General features: G+C 35.2%; 1 protein-coding gene and 1 long non-coding RNA gene across 8 annotated transcripts in view; one reads left to right on the top strand and one right to left on the bottom strand.

Annotated features, from left to right (window-relative positions):
- The window catches only part of LOC143655881 (uncharacterized), a 109,822-nt gene extending 106,896 nt beyond the window's left edge, over positions 1-2,926 (bottom strand). For both annotated transcript variants that reach the window (XR_013162328.1, XR_013162327.1), the window contains exon 1: positions 2,745-2,926. This is a non-coding gene — a long non-coding RNA (uncharacterized LOC143655881). The remainder of the gene's footprint in view (positions 1-2,744) is intronic.
- A 23-nt stretch (positions 2,927-2,949) lies between these two features.
- The window catches only part of DPH6 (diphthamine biosynthesis 6), a 214,355-nt gene continuing 197,793 nt past the window's right edge, over positions 2,950-19,511 (top strand). For all 6 annotated transcript variants that reach the window (XR_013162324.1, XR_013162325.1, XM_077127389.1 and 3 more), the window contains exons 1-3: positions 2,950-3,043; positions 8,740-8,834; positions 13,523-13,716. Coding sequence is in view for 4 of the 6 variants with exons in the window: in XM_077127389.1 (XP_076983504.1) it covers positions 3,021-3,043; positions 8,740-8,834; positions 13,523-13,716 (312 nt within the window). In the remaining 2 variants the exon portion in view is untranslated. The remainder of the gene's footprint in view (positions 3,044-8,739; positions 8,835-13,522; positions 13,717-19,511) is intronic.

Raw genomic sequence — 19,511 nt, 5'->3', positions numbered from 1 at the left:
CTGAGAGCTGATACAGAGAAGAGATGTCACAGACATTTGGAGATGCAGAAAGAAAGTGCCCCAGCAGAAGCCAGAAAGACCCACAGGAGAAGAGAGAGCTTGTTTGAAACTAGAAGTCGGAGAAAAGGACTGCAGATATCACCATGTGCCTTCCCACATGACAGAGAAACCCTGGACACGATCGGCCTTTCATGAGAGAACATATCCTCTCATTGGTGCCTTAATATGGACATTTTCACAGCCTTAGAATTGTAATTTATAATTAAAAAAATCCCCTTTATAAAAGCCAATCCATTTCGGGTATATTGCATTCTGGCAGCTTTAGCAAATCAAAACCATCAAAATTCCTTACCATGTTAATTATTGCTAATTCATACAATTTCCTGAAAAAAAATGATGGCAGACACAGAGTAACTTCCTAGTATTGAAATTCCTCATTTTGGCTTTTTATGACCTTGGATAATCTGGCCTCATTCTGCCCACCCAATTTATTTTCTCTCTCCAATATCCACTTGCAACTCAACAGGCTGGTATCTCCACAGCTGTCGAACACACCACATTTCTGTGTTGCTGCCTTTGTTCGGAAAGCCACCTTCCCCTTCTATTCAAATCTGTCCATTCTTCAGGTCCTATCCTTCCTATGGCTCTTGCCCTATGGGTTCGACTCATAGGACTCTTGACATATGCATTACATAATTCGATACTTTCAGAATATGTCCTCTTGTATTGTTGTTTGTTTAATGCATTTAAGTCTCCCGAACTAGACTATAAACTCCCTAAATACTTACTTAGTAAATATGCATCACCACAGAATTTTAAAACTGCAAGAAATGTTGGAATCCAATTCTCCCTCATTTTACATGCTGAAACTGTATGCAGACTATCACTACTCTAATCGTCCAGACTGTGAGTAGCAGGATTGGGGCTAATGAGATCAATATGGCAATATGGAATTATATAACTGAATGTTTATTACGTACCATGTACAATTCTAAGTTCTATACATACATTAACTTAATTCTTATATTGACATCATCCTTCATGGCTTTCTACCTCTTACACGGCACATGTAATCCATCTAAGTGTATGGGCGCTATCTTCAAAACAGCTGGAATCCTTCCACTTCTCAACATCCTGACTAGTACCACCCTCGTTCCAGGCTCTATCATTTCTCTCCTGGATTATAAAACCAATGTAACTATCCAACTCTCTCTATCACCCCATCTCTCATGACTCTCTGCCTTTTTCTCACTCTGCTTCAGCCACAGTGGCCAGCCTTGTTCTTCCACAAAGACAGCAGGCACCTAAGGCCTTTGCTCTAGTTTTATCTTCCTCCTGGAGCACACTTCCCCAGTTACATACATTGCTAACTGAACTCTTTTCACATCTTCTCAATTCTCACCTTCTCAATGAGGCCTACCTTGACCATTCTATTCAAATCTGCAACTTCCCCATTCACTGGCTCCTGATTTCCCTTACTTTCTAATTTTTTTTTTTTTGCTACAGCACATCACTTTTTATTTTTAACTTTTTTTTATTGTATAGTATAACATATATACAAAGCAAAGAAATAAAAAAAAAGCTATAGTTTTCAAAGCACTCTTCAACAAGGAGTTACGGGATAGATCCCAGAGTTCATCATGGGCCGCCATATGATCCTCTCAGATTTCTCTTTCTAGCTGCTCCAGAATATAGGAGGCTAGAAGGGCTTAAATACTTTTTCATCATCACAATCGACTTTTTTTTCCTTCTTTCTTTTTGTGACAAATAACATATACAAAAAAGCTACAATTTTGAAGCACAGCACCACAATTAGATGCAGAACATATTTCAGAGTTTGACATGGGTTACAATTTCACAATTTTAGGTTTTTACTTCTTGCTGCTCCAAAATACTGGAGACTAAAAGAGCTATCAATTTAATGATTCAGCATTCATATTCATATATGAAATCCTATCTTCTCTGTTGAACTCCACGATCACCTTTGATCTTTCCATCCCTCTCTTTAGGGGCCGTGTGGGCTATGATCATTCTAAATTTTTCACGTTGGAAGAGTCTGTCACTAATGGGGTGTAGAGAGGGAACTGTCTGATGTTCTGGAGAGGCTGGGCCCTCTAGGTTTCAGGACTTATCTGAACTAGGGACCCATCTGGAGGTTGTAAGCTTCTGTAAAGTTACTCTAGTGCACGGAACTCTTGAAGAGCACATCGCTTTTTAAGATATAATTTACTTATCTGTATATTTTGTGCTCCCTGCCCCACTCCCCAATAACCCTTAAGGGGAGGGACCTTTGTTTTATTTTATTCAGGCATGATTCTAAGAGCCCAAATCAGTTCCTGGCACATGAAAGGTACTAATTAATTACTGGTGAATGAAGTTAAAAGCTAGATTTTTAAAAACCGGGGTCACCTCAACTTCTCTATTACACAAAGAGCCACAATCAGAGAAGGCCTGGAGGTAATGGGGAAGCTCCAGGCTTTAAAAATACAGCGATTCCTGAGGGTTGATTTCACACGTGGTCTCCTTTCCCCTTCCACAGCTTTGGGGGACAGAGGGACATACATTAAAAAGCGAAAGAGGCATATAATTCCTCGAGGTGGTTGACAGAGTGAGAGTCAACACCCTCATCCCTTGCAAATCCACAAGTGTTTCAATCTGCAGTTTGTGAAACTTTTAACATCCTCCCACGCAAACAAACCTAAGGCCTCTGCCCTCCGGCACCGAGATGCGGACCTTGCCCTTACCCCAGCAACTTCAATGCCCTCATTTGGGTGGTTAGGCCGTGCCTAAGAATCATTCTTTCCTGGGCTGCGGTGTCGCGGCCACAGGCGCACGGAGTCACAGCGGCACATCCTCGGCGCCGGGGGCCTCGCCGGGAGTCACAGGGCCGAGGCGCAGATCCGGGGTCAGGCAGCCGAGTGAACACCCGGGCGAGGCCCCGCGGCACGGCACCGCCCCGCGCGCAGCGGAGGACGCGGGCTCCCGCCTGCCCCGCCGCACGCACGCGCACTGAGCTCAGCATGAGGGTCGCTGCGCTGGTCAGGTAACGCGGCCGGTGCCCTCTTCCTCCCCTGCTCGTCTCTGGTCACTTTCAGTCAGTCCACAGGAGCTGTCCCAGCCACCGCGCCCACTGAAAGAGAGGTTGTCTGCGGAAGCCGCGTGTCGGGGCCTGCCTTCTTCCTCTTGGCGAAGGGAAGAGGCGGAGCCTTGGAGTTATTGCCCGGCCGGGGCTAGTCCCCTGGTCCTGGCTTTCACTCCTCTCCGGTGTCCATAGCCAGCCCTTTGGTCGTCTGGTCCTCAAACGTGGCTGCATATTTTAAGCACCTGGGGAGCTTAAAAACTTTTGCCCTCTGGGTTCCACCTTGCTTGGGAGATGCTGTTTGACTTAAGTGTGGTGTGGCACAGCTTCGGAGTTTTTGAAGCTCTAATAGGCAGCAAAATTTGAGAGCCACCGCTTAACTCTATTTGCTGAGTTAATGATCTTTACATTTTTTCCGGGCTGTTCTGTAGTCCCCTTCAGTCTTCTCACCTGGCCTAGCGTGTCCCGCAGTCAGCCCTCCACCTCGTATCCCACGTGTGTGATGGGGAAGGCAGGACAGATATACATTGTTTGTGAAATGGATGTTTCTACCCTGGGGATTATTGCAGTACAAAAGGAAATCACTATGAAGACGAAGTTCTATGAGTTTTGTCCTAGATCCAGTTGTTGTTGCTTTGGACACTCATTGTTGCTTTAGAGTTACATTATGATAGTTGATACTGCGCAAAAGCCGGGATTCTCAGCTTGAAGTGCTCAAATGACCAATTCCTGAGACAGTGGGGTTTCAAAGAGAGAGTTTGTTGTGAAACATGAAGCAGGAGATCAAGGCCTATTGGTCAAAAACATCTGTCTCAGAACTGCGGTAACTCTGATTGCTTTATAGTATCAAAAGATGGGCGGGTTTTTGGATAATGAATGCAATGACTCAAGATGACAAAGTTATAGATTGATTGCATGCTTAGTCACAGAACGTATGTAATAAAATGGTGGCCTCAATATGATCATGGGCATGATTTTTATTATTTTAATGAAATATATAGATCATTTGTAGGTTAAAGTTTAAGCTTTAACCTTAACTGTGCACGTCAGGGGGGTTAAATTTGCTTAGATCTAGCTTTGTCTAATTAGTTTAGGAATTGGGGTAGGTTAGTACTGGGCTAACTCAAATTCCTTCATTAATAAACATTAGGGACAGTCTTAAAGTTGGGAAAAACAGGATAAGAGGGTACAAGTGGAGCCAGTCACAAGTTTTATATTAACTTCAATCACAAGATAAAAGTTAATATAGTTATACAATCATTGTCAAAGATTGAGGCAGCTGGGTTACAGTTTAGTAATTTTAAGTATTTCATTATAGAGTAAGGAGAGCATCTATATAATGATTTAGTAATCATAATTATGTGTTAATTCTTAATTTTTCAGTTACAATAACATACCGCAATTAAAACAAGTTTGAAATACATGGTAACCCATCATATTTGGGTTGCTATAGTAAATCCCATGAAACACAAACCAAAGATAAGCTAGTTTAAATGTCTCCCTACTCAGTACTTGAGGGTGAAGCGAAAGGTAATGCATTAACAACTTTAAAACATAAATTCAGACTTTTTAGATACTTATTTCATGAGATTTGTACCTGTGTAGAGTGTAGAAGACACATTGCAACAATGTATGTACTTTTGTAATCCTCTAAAAAACTTTATGTATGTTTTAGTTCAAAGCAGAATTATACTGACAGATAATAGTCTTGTTACCGTTTCTGTATTAACTGAGTATTCCAATTTCTTCCCGTGTTACACTATTGTTATTCTGTGAATTTTATAAAATGAATGATTCAGCTTTAACCACTGTGGTCATCATTTGATCTAGATAGAAAATAATTTAAAGTAGTTGAGGAAATGAGTAATTCACATCCACTCCAATTTGCCATTAGTCATTTGTGCCCATTTGAAAGAATTATGTACCCTAGAAAATCCATGTTTTAATCCCAATCCATCTTCTGGAGGCAGCCGTTTCTTTTAATCCCTACTCAGCGCTGCAGTTTGGAAACTTGATTAGATTATCTTCATGGAGATGTGACTGCGCATTCCAGGTGGGTCTTGATTAGCTTACTGGAACTCTTTAAAAAAGGAAAAATAGCTTGAAAGCAACAGAACTATGAGAACTACAAGAGCCTATACAGCCAGAAACCTTTGGAGATGGAGAAGGAATATGCCTCCAGGGGAGCTCCATAAAATAAGAAGCCTGGAGAGAAAGCTAGTAGATGCCATGCTCTCCATGTGCCTTTCCAGTTGAGAGAGAAACCCTGAACTTCACTGACTTTTTCTGAGTGAACATAACCTCTTGTTGGTGCCTTAATTTGGACATTTTTATAGACTTGCTTTAATTTAGACATTTTCACAACCTTAGAAATGTAAACTAGCAACTTATTACATTCCCCCTTTTAAAAGCCGTTCTGTTTCTGCTATATTGCATTTCGGCAGCTAGCAAGTTAGAATAGTTATTAAAGACACACAGACTGACATTTCAGATGAAGAGATGAAGTTGAACATGGTCCAAGCAGTTGGTCTGCACTACTGACATCATTTTAACTGTTTTATGTCTGACTTTCCCATTTAGGCTTTTTTTTTTTTTTAAAGGACGGTCATATGTTTCAGAGTTTGAGATGAAATGCTGACCATGGACTCTTGTGATTTGGCTTCCAAAGCTTTAGCCAATTGATGTTGCATCTCTTCTAGACCTAGGCTTTAGCTTTTCTCAGTGTTTCAGCTGCCAACTTCACAATGTGTGGTTAGTTTGATAAATACTGGCATAAATATTTAACTATTTCACTGTTACTGCATTTTAGAATAGCTCTAGAAAACTTAGAAAACAAGCACCTTACTCTAGGCTCTTGTAATTTTTCATTTATTTCAAAGCACTGTTCATATGAGCTGAAAATATTCCTTTACTAATGAAAAAAAGCAGCAAATGATTTTTGGAGAGTACAAATGTCAATGTTGATAATCCTGTATGTAAAGCACTTTAAATAAAATCTAATAATATCTATCTAATAACTATCGTGTTTGGTTTATATAGTACATTTATATTATAGTTTAATTTCTCAAAAAATCTCCTTAATTTTTGTTTCCAAGATATCACTGAGCTACAGTTAGTTTAGCATATGATTATTAGCAACATGCTTACAGGTGATTGAATGATATGCGTAAAAGGAATAATTTTCAGCTGATGTAAACAGATGGTAGAAAATATAAATTTCATTTATATGCTATTGCTTTTATGTTTTGAAAACGTCAAGAATAAACTAGAGGGGAATGCAGCCAAGGGACAATAGCGTTACATTAGAGAAATGGAATTGTAAGTGATTTTCTTTGTCCTAGTTCCTAAATATTCTGTAGTGTACATATATCACTCTTTTTTTGTATGCTGTATGGTGGGGGTCACATTTCATTCTTTTTCCTTGTCAGTATCCCGTTATTGCAGCACCATTTGTTGAATTTTTGTCTGTGTTTTTTCTTTCTTTTGTTTGTTTGTTTGTTTTTTGTTTTTGGGAAGTACATGGGCCAGGTCTCCCACAGGGCAGGCGAGAATTCTACCACTGAACTTTCCTTGCACCCCCCCCATGTATTGCTTTTATCATTAAAAAAAAAAATTACTCAAAAGTAAAGGCAATCTTGGAAGCATTGTTTGCATTTTATAATACAGCTAAGTTAGGAGTGTATAACTGTGACAGTGGTACAGTTGAAAGAGGTCAGGAGTTGTAGGCAGGAGATCTGAGTTTGAATTATTGTGCTGAATCTCAATTTTTCTGAGGCTGTTTCCTCATATTTATAATAGCGATAATAACACCTATGTTATTTGCAATGCTGTTATGATAAATAAGAAAAAGTATGTGAAAATTCTTACTAAACTGTAAAATTTATATAAATGTTAGGAGCTATGCTATAAGTATGTATATAAATATGAAAAGCCAATATATACATATCATATGTATTTAAACTTGAGAACAGTGCATTTATTTGCAGTATAGCTTTTGTAGAGTGAAATGAGAGGTGAGATATGTTTGTGTGCTTAAAGGAATATGTGAAACTGAGATTTTTATATATTTTTAGCCAGACCATAAAGATAGCATTTTTTTTCTAATACACAAGAAAGTGAGTCATTGAATTTTAGAGTTTAATGATACTTCAAGGATTATCTAGCCCGGCCATTCCCTAATTTTACAATGAAGCATGTAAACCGAAGTACATTGGCTAACAGCTTAGTATCTCTTCTGTAGGACTTTTTACCAAATTATATGCTTATATATTTTGTAGAGTTCTAAGAAGAGAGTGTAGTACTCAGCATTTCTCAGACTTACTTGACCTGGAAAACCTTTTATTCTTAGAGTAATTGATTAACATTTTGTTGGCTGTTATTTGGAAAATGCTACTTTCAAACTGTATTTGAAGTGTTGGCATGTTTTAAAGTAAATTGTAAGGCTGCGTTCTGATTGTGGATATACACTCTTTAATTTTTAACACTGTAAACAATCAGTCAAATCATTTTTTACTGAGGAAATAGTGCAGTGGGTTTCAATAGGAGAAGGTGAGGAATGCCTCCTTAGGGGACTATCAGAACCTAAAGAGAAGGACTGTGAGCTTTTTCAGACTTCTGCCTACTTGAACTCTTCCCTCCCCTTGAGAAATTCTGAAATGAGATTTGTAGATGAGAGTGTGGTAGAGATGGACAAATGTTCAGAACTAAAATCAAAGACAAAAGGGCCAGATCCTAGATTGATCAGTTACTTAGTTTCTTGGGCTATGAACAGATGTATGTATTTCCTGGGAATACATTTACAAATCTTAAGGAAAGATTGGACAGAAAGAAAACATGAGGAAAAAGAAATATAAAAGGGAAACAGACAGTGGTAAAAAGAATAAAGCATAGTGCAAAGCAGTAGAGAATTAAGCGAAAAGTGCCTATAGGTTGCCACTCAACCTTGCTAGAGTTGAACTAGGACTTCTATTCACTGAATGATTTGCTTCTGTCTTTGAGAGATTTGGAACAAGAATTTAAAAATTCCTTTCAATCTGTTATTAAGGCTTCTGTCATTATACATACATACACACACGTATATGTGTATGTCTGTGAGTGTGTGCGCGTGTGTGTATATGATGATGGTGAAGTACTGATGTTTAACTTAGTGTAATTCAGCATTTCACTTTCTCTCTCAAGCAGCTTATGTCAAACTTTGTCATTAGATAAGATCTCAAATCTTATATTTGATCCTTTTGGTGATAGTAGCCAGTTAGATTTATTATAGTGGAGCAGTGTTTTTCTACTTTTTAATAAAGAATTTCATCTAAGAAGCATATATAAGTATTTAGCTGAGATATAAAGTTCAATCATTTTTATTTAGGAGCACAGAACGCTTTGTATATTAAGTAAAGCCATCATCACAAACCAGAGTTGTATTTTGTTTAGAAGGTTCTTTGTTACATGGCATGTAATTTCACAAGCTCTTGTGATATGCACCCTTAGACATTCAGATTCATTTGCTGTTTTCTTATGACTTAGGAATTGCATGTGTTTTTGCTTTTAACTACAAAGCAGTCCCTCAAATATTCTAGGAATAATGTATTCCATTTTGATGTCTAATGAATTTTTGTTGGGAAATGGTCAGTTTCCTGTTATTTATCTATTTATTTACTTTCCAGTGGTGGGAAGGACAGCTGTTATAATATGATGCAGTGCATTGCTGCTGGGCATCAGATTGTTGCTTTAGCAAATCTAAGACCAGCTGAAAACCAAGGTAAGTATACACCATTATTGGAAAGTTCTTTAAATGACTGAAACTCCAACTTCCTAATTGTGTCCCTAATATATATAATATGTAAAGACCAAAAAGGAACTTGTATATGTTTAGTACCTATTAAATGCTAGGTTCTATGCTAAGTTCTGTCTAATCCTCATAATAACTGCTAGATAAAGGCATTATTAATCTTACTTTTCAAAGAGAGGGATACTGAGGCTCTCAGAGTTTAAAACCAGGGCAAAATAGCTAGAACAAACTTGCAGAGGCAACACTTGAACGCTCTCACTTCAGAGTGAACTGTTGCTCCACCACACTACATTTTCAAGTGGTACAGGCATTGTACAGTAGAAAAAGATACAACCTCATGAATCAAGGAGTTTGGGAAGTAAGACATACTTTAAATAAACAATGTATTTGAGTTTTATTCTTAAAAGAATTCAGTTTAGCCATCTTAGATTTAAGCCAAACATGTGAGATGTAAGAGCAGCATAAAATAATCCTTTTCATCTAGTATCTTGATGTTTAATTTTATGCGGAAGTTTCCACATTGCCTGTGTCTGTGGTTAACAAGGACATCCAGGAATAATCCACAGTCTTTATTTGTTTTTTTTTCCTTCAGTTTTCTCACCAATGAAATCTCTCCATTTAGAACCTTTCAAAAAAGTAATATAGTGAATAGTATGCTTTTTAAACTCTTTTGGTGTACCCATATATGTAAATAATAACTACTGAAAGCTAATAGGAAGCAGAGATCAGCATTTGTCTAACTTACTTTATTTTTACTGTCCCAGAGAGCTTTTATACTAAGATGTTGTATTTCCTTTATTCAACTTCTTTCAAGGCTCAGTGCTTTTGCTCTACTGCTATTTTGAGATAAATTAAATGAATAGTATGTGTGGAAACACTGATCAGAGTTCCATAAATATAAAGCAGGCATTCCATAAATGTTCCTTGAATCTGAATCTGACACTAATTTTTTCCCTCCCCCCTTCTTCTCTCCTTTTCCTCCTCTTCCCTTCCTTCTTTCCCTCCTTCCTTCTTTTCTTTGTTTCTTTCCACTTCTTCAAGGTTGCCAGGCTACTTTTGTTTTTTTTTTTAATATTATTTTACCTTTCCTCTTTTTTATCTTTGTTTTTATCCCCAAATAGATTACTGGTAAGTTTTTTTTTTTTTTTTTTTTTTGGTATGCTTTATGGGGGGGGGGGGTCACATTTCATTCTTTTTCCCTGTGACTGTTCCCTTATTGCAGCACCATTTGTTGAATTTTTCGGGATGGGGAAGCAGGGAGGCAGGAAGTGCACAAGTTGGGAATCAAACCCGGATCTCTCACATAGCAGGTGAGAATCCTGCCATTGGACTATCCCTGCACACCCCCTAGTAAACTTTTGAAGGGAGAGATCAGATCTTTTATTTTCCCTTTATTGCCTTTCAGCATTTGGGACAGTTCTGTTCCTCTGCTAGGAGTTCATTAAAAGCTTACTAGTGGATGGATGAATAATGAACTAACGTGAATTAGCCCTGAAATAGTGAATAATTGGGTTTTTTTTTTACTTTTTTTTTTGAATAATTGTTTTAGTCAGATATTAAATTTTTTTTCCTACTGAGATTAAGACCCAACTAATACTGGAAGTGAAAGTAATATGTGAAGATAAAGATTAGGAATTTTTCATAGGAAGAAATAGAATAGATTCTATAGAGTGTCTATAGAGCACACCCTAAGGATTTTGTGCTGAGAATTTGACAGTGCATAATAGCTGGTTGTTTTAGAAGTGAGGTTTTGAAAATGAACATTCTATTTCTGACTTTAAGAAAGAGAAATCTTTGAAGATGCATAGGAACTGTACAATAACGTCTATAGTATAAAAAAAGAAGTAGTATTTTTTTCAGGTTTTTATCCTATTTAGGCAAGGAAAGAAATTCCCCTCATCCCTTGTGGGCACACTGGCAATAGTGTGTTTTAAGCCTTCTATATTTAAATAACATGTGATACATATAATATGATATGATATAATATATGTTATATTCACTATATAATATTATATATCTATAATAAACAATAATTGCCTCTGCTGAGTTTTTATTTTCTCTTTAGCTTTTACATGTGAATAATTATTATGGTTACCTTGTACTGAATCATTAATGCTTAAATCTGTATTATACATTAATATAATGTTAAAATATGTAATAGACATATATTTATGTAATGAAATCTTGCCCAGTGAGGTGGGTAAGATGACAAGCAAAATACATCTTTAAATTGTCCTTCACAGTAAAATAGAAGCATTTTTTAGAATATTATTATGAGAAAAAATTCAATAGCAAATGGAATTGGAATATCGTCAAGTGAAACACTAGAAAAAAATCTGTTGCAACTATAATAATCCTATTAGAGGGGAATAGATGGCTGTGGGTTGGTATTTGGAAAGAGGTTTTACTAATTTTTATTTAAAGCCAGCAGGAAGTTGGTGTTTATTAAATAATTCATTGATTGGCTTCTTAATCTCCAAACATGTTATAAAGGGTACCTTAGTGAAGAATGATTGGTAGAGATGACTCCAGTGTAAAGCAGAGTAAATTCATGGCACTGGGTTTTCAGTATGTAGTCTGGAAAGGAATTTATCCCTGGCAATGGGGATAATGTAAGCTTGCCATAAAATTTACAAAACCATCTTTTTAAATTTGTAGTAAGAACTTTTGTGGCTTATTAGTTGAGGTGCTTCAGGCAACAGTGGAACCTTTTGGTTTTATTTGATCTCATACCATTGTTATGTAGCTTCCATTATAATAATACCTAAGTGTAATGTAACCATGTTGGAACACTGAATGAAGCTGTACCTGAAATATAGTTTTTTGTTTGTTTGTTTGTTTGTTTGTATCTTTTGTTTTTGTTTTTTTCTTTTTCCTTTTATATATATATATATTTTTTTTTATTAGTATTATTATTTTAATTCTCTTCTCTATATTAACATTCTATATCTTTTTCTGCTGTTTTGCTAGTTCTTTTCCTAAATCGATGCAAATGTACTAAGAAATGATGATCATACATCTATGTGATGATACTAAGAATTACTGAGTGCATGTGTAGAATGGAATGATTTCTAAATGTTGTGTTAATTTCTTTTCTTTTTTTTGATTAATAAAAAAAAAAAAGTTACATTGTGGTTAGGACTAAATGGAGCCTTAAAGGAAAAAATGTCTTCTAAGTTTTTGAAGCCAGTAAAATATTTCTTGCTATGAAGCTCAAAGTTATTTGGGTGTATTGATTTGATGTTTATCAGCATCCTTTAAAACTAATACACTCTAAGATTCTGTCTACTTTGAGTTGAAGAAAGGCTGAAAAGTTTTTAGGTACCTTTGTTCTAGATCTCTTTTTACCAGAACCAGGAGTAGATTGAAGCCAGTCTGATGTGTGGGTTCAGAAACTTGGTGAGCCAAAATGTGATGGCAGAAAGTAATGGTCTTGATTGTCTAAAGGGTTGTACACTATTGCTTATTATTTCTTTTGATAGGATATTTTCACATTCACTGGAAAGTCTGGACCTCTATGACATATATGCATAATGTACATGCATTTCAAATATGTTATTTTGTAATTTTTTTTAACATATTAATAGTGAACATCTTTCTGTGTTATTAGGTATTATCCTATGGTAGTGTTTTCCAGATTTTTTCTTTGGAACCCAAATACTACTTGCAATATACTATGGGAAGAAAAAATGTTCCAGGGGTACATAAGTTTAAGAGAGAGTTCCTTACTTTCTCCCCTTCTTGGGGTACTTTGAAACATATTAACATTAAAGGACCTGCAGCAAATTTAACGTTCTTTATTTCTGTGTTTTGTAACTTGACTATTGAATCCTTTTGTTCATCTTTTACTTATTAACATCTTACAGGATTTGTATTTTTCAGAATACATTTTGGAAAATGTTCTTCAAAATGTTATTAGTGGCTAAATAATATTTCATTATATGAATTAACTATAATTTTTGAGCTATTATAAATAATACTATGGTGAATATCTTGGTAAATAATCTTTGTGTATATTCATGATTCTTTTTCTAAAAAGCAGGATTATGAGATCAAAATGTTTATTCCTATGTATTTCGAAGTTCATTATATCACCAAAAGGTATGATATGAACTGCTCTAACGATACTGAGTTACATATTTTTGTATTTTTTGTTAAGTATATCAAAAGCATCTAAATTTTTTTCTTGCACATATTTGTCACTTATCAGATAAGTAAATAATTAAGAAAGGTTTTTTCCTACAAGTTTAGATGACTTCATGAATAACCTTAGAAGATCTGAAAATACATTTATACAATGAAATCTTTAATTGAATAAACTAATCAGAATTTATTGGGTACTTTTACTCATCTCTAAACATTCATTGTATCTAGTTAAAAAATTATATATAATTGTATTTGTAATCGCAGAAATGACAAGAGCTGATATGACCTGGATGCATCTCGACAAATATACAAGTCATCTTTTATTTTGCTACATAAAGATTTCCCTATAAAATTTTATATTTTATTTCAGTTGTATTTATTTCACTGGAAAGTATAGTAAACTTTTAAGTTCTGTAAGGACCGCTCTCTATACAGTAAAACTTAGATGGGCTTTCAAATTCACTCTGTTCTTCACTCTGTTTTACTGATTATTTCCACTTTAATTGTTGCAGGGGGGTCAGATGAACTGGATAGCTACATGTATCAGACAGTGGGTCATCATGCCATCGACTTATATGCGGAAGCAATGGCTCTTCCCCTCTATCGCCGAACTATAAAAGGAAGGAGCGTGAACACAGGACAAGTGTACACCAAATGTGAGGGTGATGAGGTTGAAGATCTCTATGAGCTTTTGAAACTCGTTAAGGTATGCAGAATAACTGATTTTAAGAATTTACATTTATTGAATTTAGCATGGAGACTATAAAGTAATAACTATTTTATAACGATTAGTAGTTGAACACATCTTTGAAAGGGTATTTTGCCTGTTTTGGATAGAAAAAACTATTAGTATGCCTTTATATTAAATGATGTTTAATATTGTGACTTTTGGTATAGTCTGTAATCCAGGATTGTAAAATGATATTTAAGTTTTCTTTTCCTTAAAATACTGGAGCTGATAGCTGTTGAGTAATTTTTTTTTTAACAAATACTTTTTGGATGCCTACTGTGTGCTTGGAGTATAGTTTTAGCTACTGAGGATAGCTAATGTAATGAACAAATCAGACAAAATCCTGTTCTGATGAGCTTATTTTTTAGTGGAGCTTACTTTTAATAGACAATAAACAAATAAATAACATACTTGTTAGTGGAGTGTCCTATGAAGAAGAATGAAACACAGTCAAAGTAATAGCAAGTGATGGCAGGGGTTGGCTCTGGGGGTGATGCTGTATGTGGTAATTAAGTAAGATCTTTCTGATAAGGTGACTTGAACGGACTAAGTGACAGACTGAGCCTTTCTTAAATCTTATGGAGGAGTATGAATTAAATACTTAAGTCACTGTATATAAGTTTGGCAGCCATTGTGCACTCATTGTTAATTTGTCTAGACAGAAAATTTAGGTGAGAAATTGTGAGATTCATATATCTAGTAGGAACTATATTCAGTGAATGTTACTTAATGGATATGATATTTTATTGGGTAATCATCTTTTTGTTCTCAATGACAGCCAACTATTTGAATGTAGTTCAGTATTCCCCTACTTAAATATCAATTTTTATCCATTTAGTCACAGTCAGTTCATATGAGTATGTGGTAAAATAGGGAATTTAAGCCAGTATTTCCTGGAAGTCTTAGCATTTTCTTCACAAGAAAAAGAAAAGAAGGTTATGCCCCTTCTTCTGCCAAATGACATTGCATCTTATTTTGTCACTCTTCAGAGAATTCAGCCTTTTCAAAAGTTGTGTCATGAACTTATATCATGAAAATTTGACAGTCCCAAATAGCTACTGCAACATTACTCTTTAAATTTAATACTGATCAAAGTTTAATACCAATTATGGCTTTTTATTCAAATACTATAAGGAGCACTTAAATTCTTTTACAGTTTGCTGGATTAAAATATTTCTCATTTTGTATGTCAGAACATTTCCATTTTTTATTTACCCTTTTTGAGAAAAGGTGGGATATAGAAAAACCTTAAGTAGTTCATAATCTCCTGTTCAGTTATAGATGGCTTATGAAGTAAATTTTTTTCAAAGGGAGTCACAGAGACCTCATTTCTTTCTTATGGGAAAATACAGGCTAATAAAAACCATTTTCATTATCAAACAAAGGGGAAGGCATAAAAGCATACAGCTTGTTATGTCCTCTTTCTATAAGGATGCAACTTAGATCTTGACAGTATTCGTTTTGATGTGTAAAATATTGAGTACAGATCCTGATTCTTCAGATTGCTTCTTCAGGGTACAAAGAAACTGGATATTAAGTTTTTAACATAAATCAGTATTACAGAATGGTGAGACTCACACTGGAAGTAATTGGGTTGCTTAAAATTGCAAACTCTTCTTATCAGAGAAGCTCTGTGATAGTAGCAGCTTTCCAAGAAAGGGAAAGATAATAAATTACTAATCAATTTAATTAAAAATGTAATAATTAAGAAGAAATTTCCCTTTCGATCTCTGTCTTTGGAGAAAGGGATGCTTTACCATTATCTTTATAGTAACCGTCAGTTATGACATAAATTAATGCTAATGTTAAGTCTTGACAACTTCTGCTTTGGAAGTTCGTACATGATAATTATAACTATAGTTGAAAGAGATGTTATCAAGTTGTCGGGGACTAAATAGTTCCTTCTTTTCCTGTATAGAAATATTAATTTTACTATAGGATATTTTAAAGACAGAAATATTGGAAATATATTGCTTTTATGGAAGAGATTGTATAACCAGGCTTTTATAGTTAAATCCATTTATGAAACACTAGTGTAAAGATTGCAATAGAGATCTTACATATTCTAATGAATAATTGAGTAATTATGGAAAAAAAACGAATCGAGTAGAGCTATAATTCAAGTTAGTGTTCATTTGTTCTAAGAAAAAGAAGTGCATTTTAAAAAATCCTTTGAATATTAATGGAGCATTGAAAGCATTTAGATTCATGTTCATTTTAAACATTTATTTATAACAGGTTGCAGTTTTGTGACTTTCATATATATCAGTCTTTTGTTTTTATAGCTTCCCCCCTCAAATGTTAGAGCTAGTGTTTGAGTAGGCAGTGTTCCTTTTTTCAGTGTTTAATATGCTGATTGATTGAAAGAAGTAGGAGAGACTTGGAAGAATTTATAGAGTTTTAAGTTTCCTAACTATTTTGTACGATTATGATAATTAATAGAACTATAATAAGCCTGTACCTTGTGACTAGGAAAGGAAGGAAGATATATCTCAAATTGTTTGCAGAGTATCTGATTTTCATATAGCTAGTCTTTATTTTGTGCTTTAGAATTTGATATTAAAATGCACTTTAGTTTCTTATATGGATTAACTTGGCATTTAAATAACCTAAATTATTAATTAAAAATAGAATAATTTTCAAAATCTGTGGGTTTTTTGTCATATAAGCAATGTAATAGTTACTAAAGCATATACAATATAATTTAGAAATTATATTTTAAGGATCAATGCAAGTGTTTCTTTACTGAGTTGAACCCAGTGTTTACTTAATCTGATGTCTTCTTTTTTCATGGTTTATATCCTCATTTCCATAGAGTCTGTCTTTGAGAAACTTCCTTTGAGAGGGTACTTTCAAGTTCTTACATTCTGAAAATGTTCCTATTCTGCCCTTACATTTCATTGATACTTTGGTTGGATTTAAAATTTTAGGTTAAAAGTTGTTTTTCCTCAGATTATTGACAGCATTGCTCCCTGGACCTCTAGCTTTTTATTGATAAGAAACATGAAGCTAATGTGGTATTTTCTGTTGTTACTCTCTTCCAAGAAGGTGACTTGTTTTTCCTCTTTTAGTATTTATGGATGTGCCTTTATCTTTGGTGTACTGAATTGTCATAGTAATATTGTATTGGACATTTTTGGATTGCTCCCTCCCTACCTCTTCCGCAGCTTCCTTTTGAGTAGCAGCACATTCAGGTCCTCCTTGTTTCACTGATGGTTTCATTCAAGGATGACCATGTAATCCAGCTGAAATCCAGCAACACTATGGCATTCCTCTGGTCAGGTGATTGCATCAGGGGTAGTTATGTTAACCTAAGTTGGTCCAAATAGGATGAAATCTAGGATGATGGATGCTTGGCAGAAGATAAGCTCTTTCTCTTTCTCTACAGAGGTTAATGTGAATGTGAGACCTGGAACTGCTGTAGCCCCTCCTTTTTTTATTTTATCTATGAGGGAGGCAAACCTGATTTCAAATCTGACCCCCAAAAATGGCAGAGCCAATAGAATTACAGCATGAGGATGACTAAAAAATCCTCTTCCGTTATTTCTTTTATAATTTGCTGTGTTTGTTTTTCTCTGTTCCCTTTTTCTGAAACTTCCAGATGTTGGGCCCCCTTGATCGAATCTTCAAGTCTTTTGCCTTTTCTTCTATTCTATATTTTCCATTTTGTTGTCTTTATATTGTGCTGTGAGATTTCCTTTTAAAATCCCTTACCTTCTGTTTTAGTTTGCTAGCTGCTGGAATGCGATATACCAGAAACAGAATGGCTTTTAAAAAGGGGGATTTATAAGTTGCTAGTTTACGTTCTAAGGCTGAGAAAATGTCCCAAATAAAGCAAGTTTATAGAAATGTCCAATCTAAGGCATCCAGGGAAAGATACTTTGATTCAAGAAGGCTGATGAAGCTCAGGGTTTCTCTCTCAAATGGAAAAGGCACACATGAACATGGTCAGGGTTTCTCTCTAGCTAGAAGTGCACATGGTGAACATGGCATCATCTGCTAGCTTCCTCTCCAGCTCCCTAGGAGGCATTTTCCTTATTCATCTTCAAAAGTCGCTGGCCAGTGGACTCTCTGCTTTGTGGTTCTCTATCATTCTGTCATCCTTCTCTGCTCTCTCTGAATTTCTTACTTCTCCGAAATGTTTCCTCTTTTATAGGATTCCAGTAAAGTAATCAAGACCCACCTGAAATGGGTGGAGACAAGTCTCCACCTAATCCAATCTAACAACCACTCTTGAGTGAGCCACATCTCCATGCAGAAAATCTAATCCAGTTTCCAACATACAATGCTAAATAGAGTTTGAGAGTAACATGCTTTACAAAATAGGATTAGGATTAAAACATGGCTTTTCTAGGGAACATACATCCTTTCAAACCAGCACCCCTTGTTATTGAATTTTTAAATTTTGGGAATTATATTTTCAATAGCCAAAAACTCTTCTCTTTGTTCATTGATTTTTCTTTTTCATAACAACCTGTTTCTCCTTGTATAAATCCAGTATCTTTATCCCTCTTCAAATCTATACTTGAGATTTAAAAACATTTGTCATTTGTTCCCTGAAATATTAATGTTTTCTTTGGGGTCCTTTTTGCCCTGTTTTCTTTCATATTGTAGGCATTTCTCAAGTGTTTTGCTTGCCTGTTCATGTCTAAGAACAATTCAAGAGGAAAGCTGGCTGTGAATGCTTTTTGATTTTAGAATTTCCAGCTTCACATCTCATACCAGGATAGCGTGGCTTGGTTTGTTTCCCTTCTTGGCTTTATTCTCCTCTATGCATATAGTGAGTTAAGGCTTTATCTGCTGGTTTACCAGTCACCATTCTTTTCATCTGCTTCCTGACTTCCATAAATAAATGGAAATCCTTTGCTTATTGGTGACTCCCCTCCTGTTCTCTTTATTTTTGCGGTTATACCTCAGTTCCTCTCTTTACATTCATTTTAATAGAATCCTTTGATCAAGAAATATGTGTTAATTTCCTGTGAACAGAATTCATTTAATATTCTTCCTTAAGTTGAATATTTAGTGTTAGTTTTCCTTTTATAATCTCGGCTATTTATTTTCTCTCATGTTTTTTTCTCCTTAGTCATCTTATCTTTGTAGTATTGACCTTAAATTTCTAATGAGCACTTGTATTATAATTTAAATACAGCAATAAGTAAATAATGACTTTGTTCCTCTTTTAATGGAATATTTACCATTGAAAGAATTGTTGGTAAATAAATGTTTACTTTTAAAAAAGTAGATTTTAATTTGATATTTATAGGAAACATTAATTGCCACTTCATTCATTGTATTGGCTAGGATACTTTTGATTACAAAGGACAAAAAGTCATATTCATGCTGGTTTAAATTAGAAGATAATTTATTGATAGTTATCTAACGGTAGGTCTGGTTATGCTGGTAGACTAGATATAGGATATATGTAATGTAGTTATGATCTGATGGCTTTTTTCTTTTCTTTTTTTCCCTATTTCTGTCTCTTGCCTCTACTTTGTTCACTTTTTCTTTGTTAGGACTCTTTTAGTTAGAAGATGGCTCCCAGTTACATTCTTCCTGGTTCAAATCTGGGAGTAAAACTCTAGTTTTCTTAAATAGCTCAAAGGAAAGTTCATTATGTCTCATTGTTTTTCATTGGCCTGAACTGGACTATTCATGAGCCAGTTGTTTTGGGGAGAGGATGATTTAATTTGATCAGACAGTCTTGAATTATGCACCACTCCTAGAGTGAGAGATAAAGTCATAGATCTCCAAATATAAATCAGGCTTTTGCT

The sequence above is a fragment of the Tamandua tetradactyla genome, chromosome 14, assembly GCF_023851605.1.
Source record: "Tamandua tetradactyla isolate mTamTet1 chromosome 14, mTamTet1.pri, whole genome shotgun sequence".
Classification (NCBI taxonomy): domain Eukaryota; kingdom Metazoa; phylum Chordata; class Mammalia; order Pilosa; family Myrmecophagidae; genus Tamandua; species Tamandua tetradactyla.
This window is presented reverse-complemented; position numbering and strand designations above follow the sequence as displayed.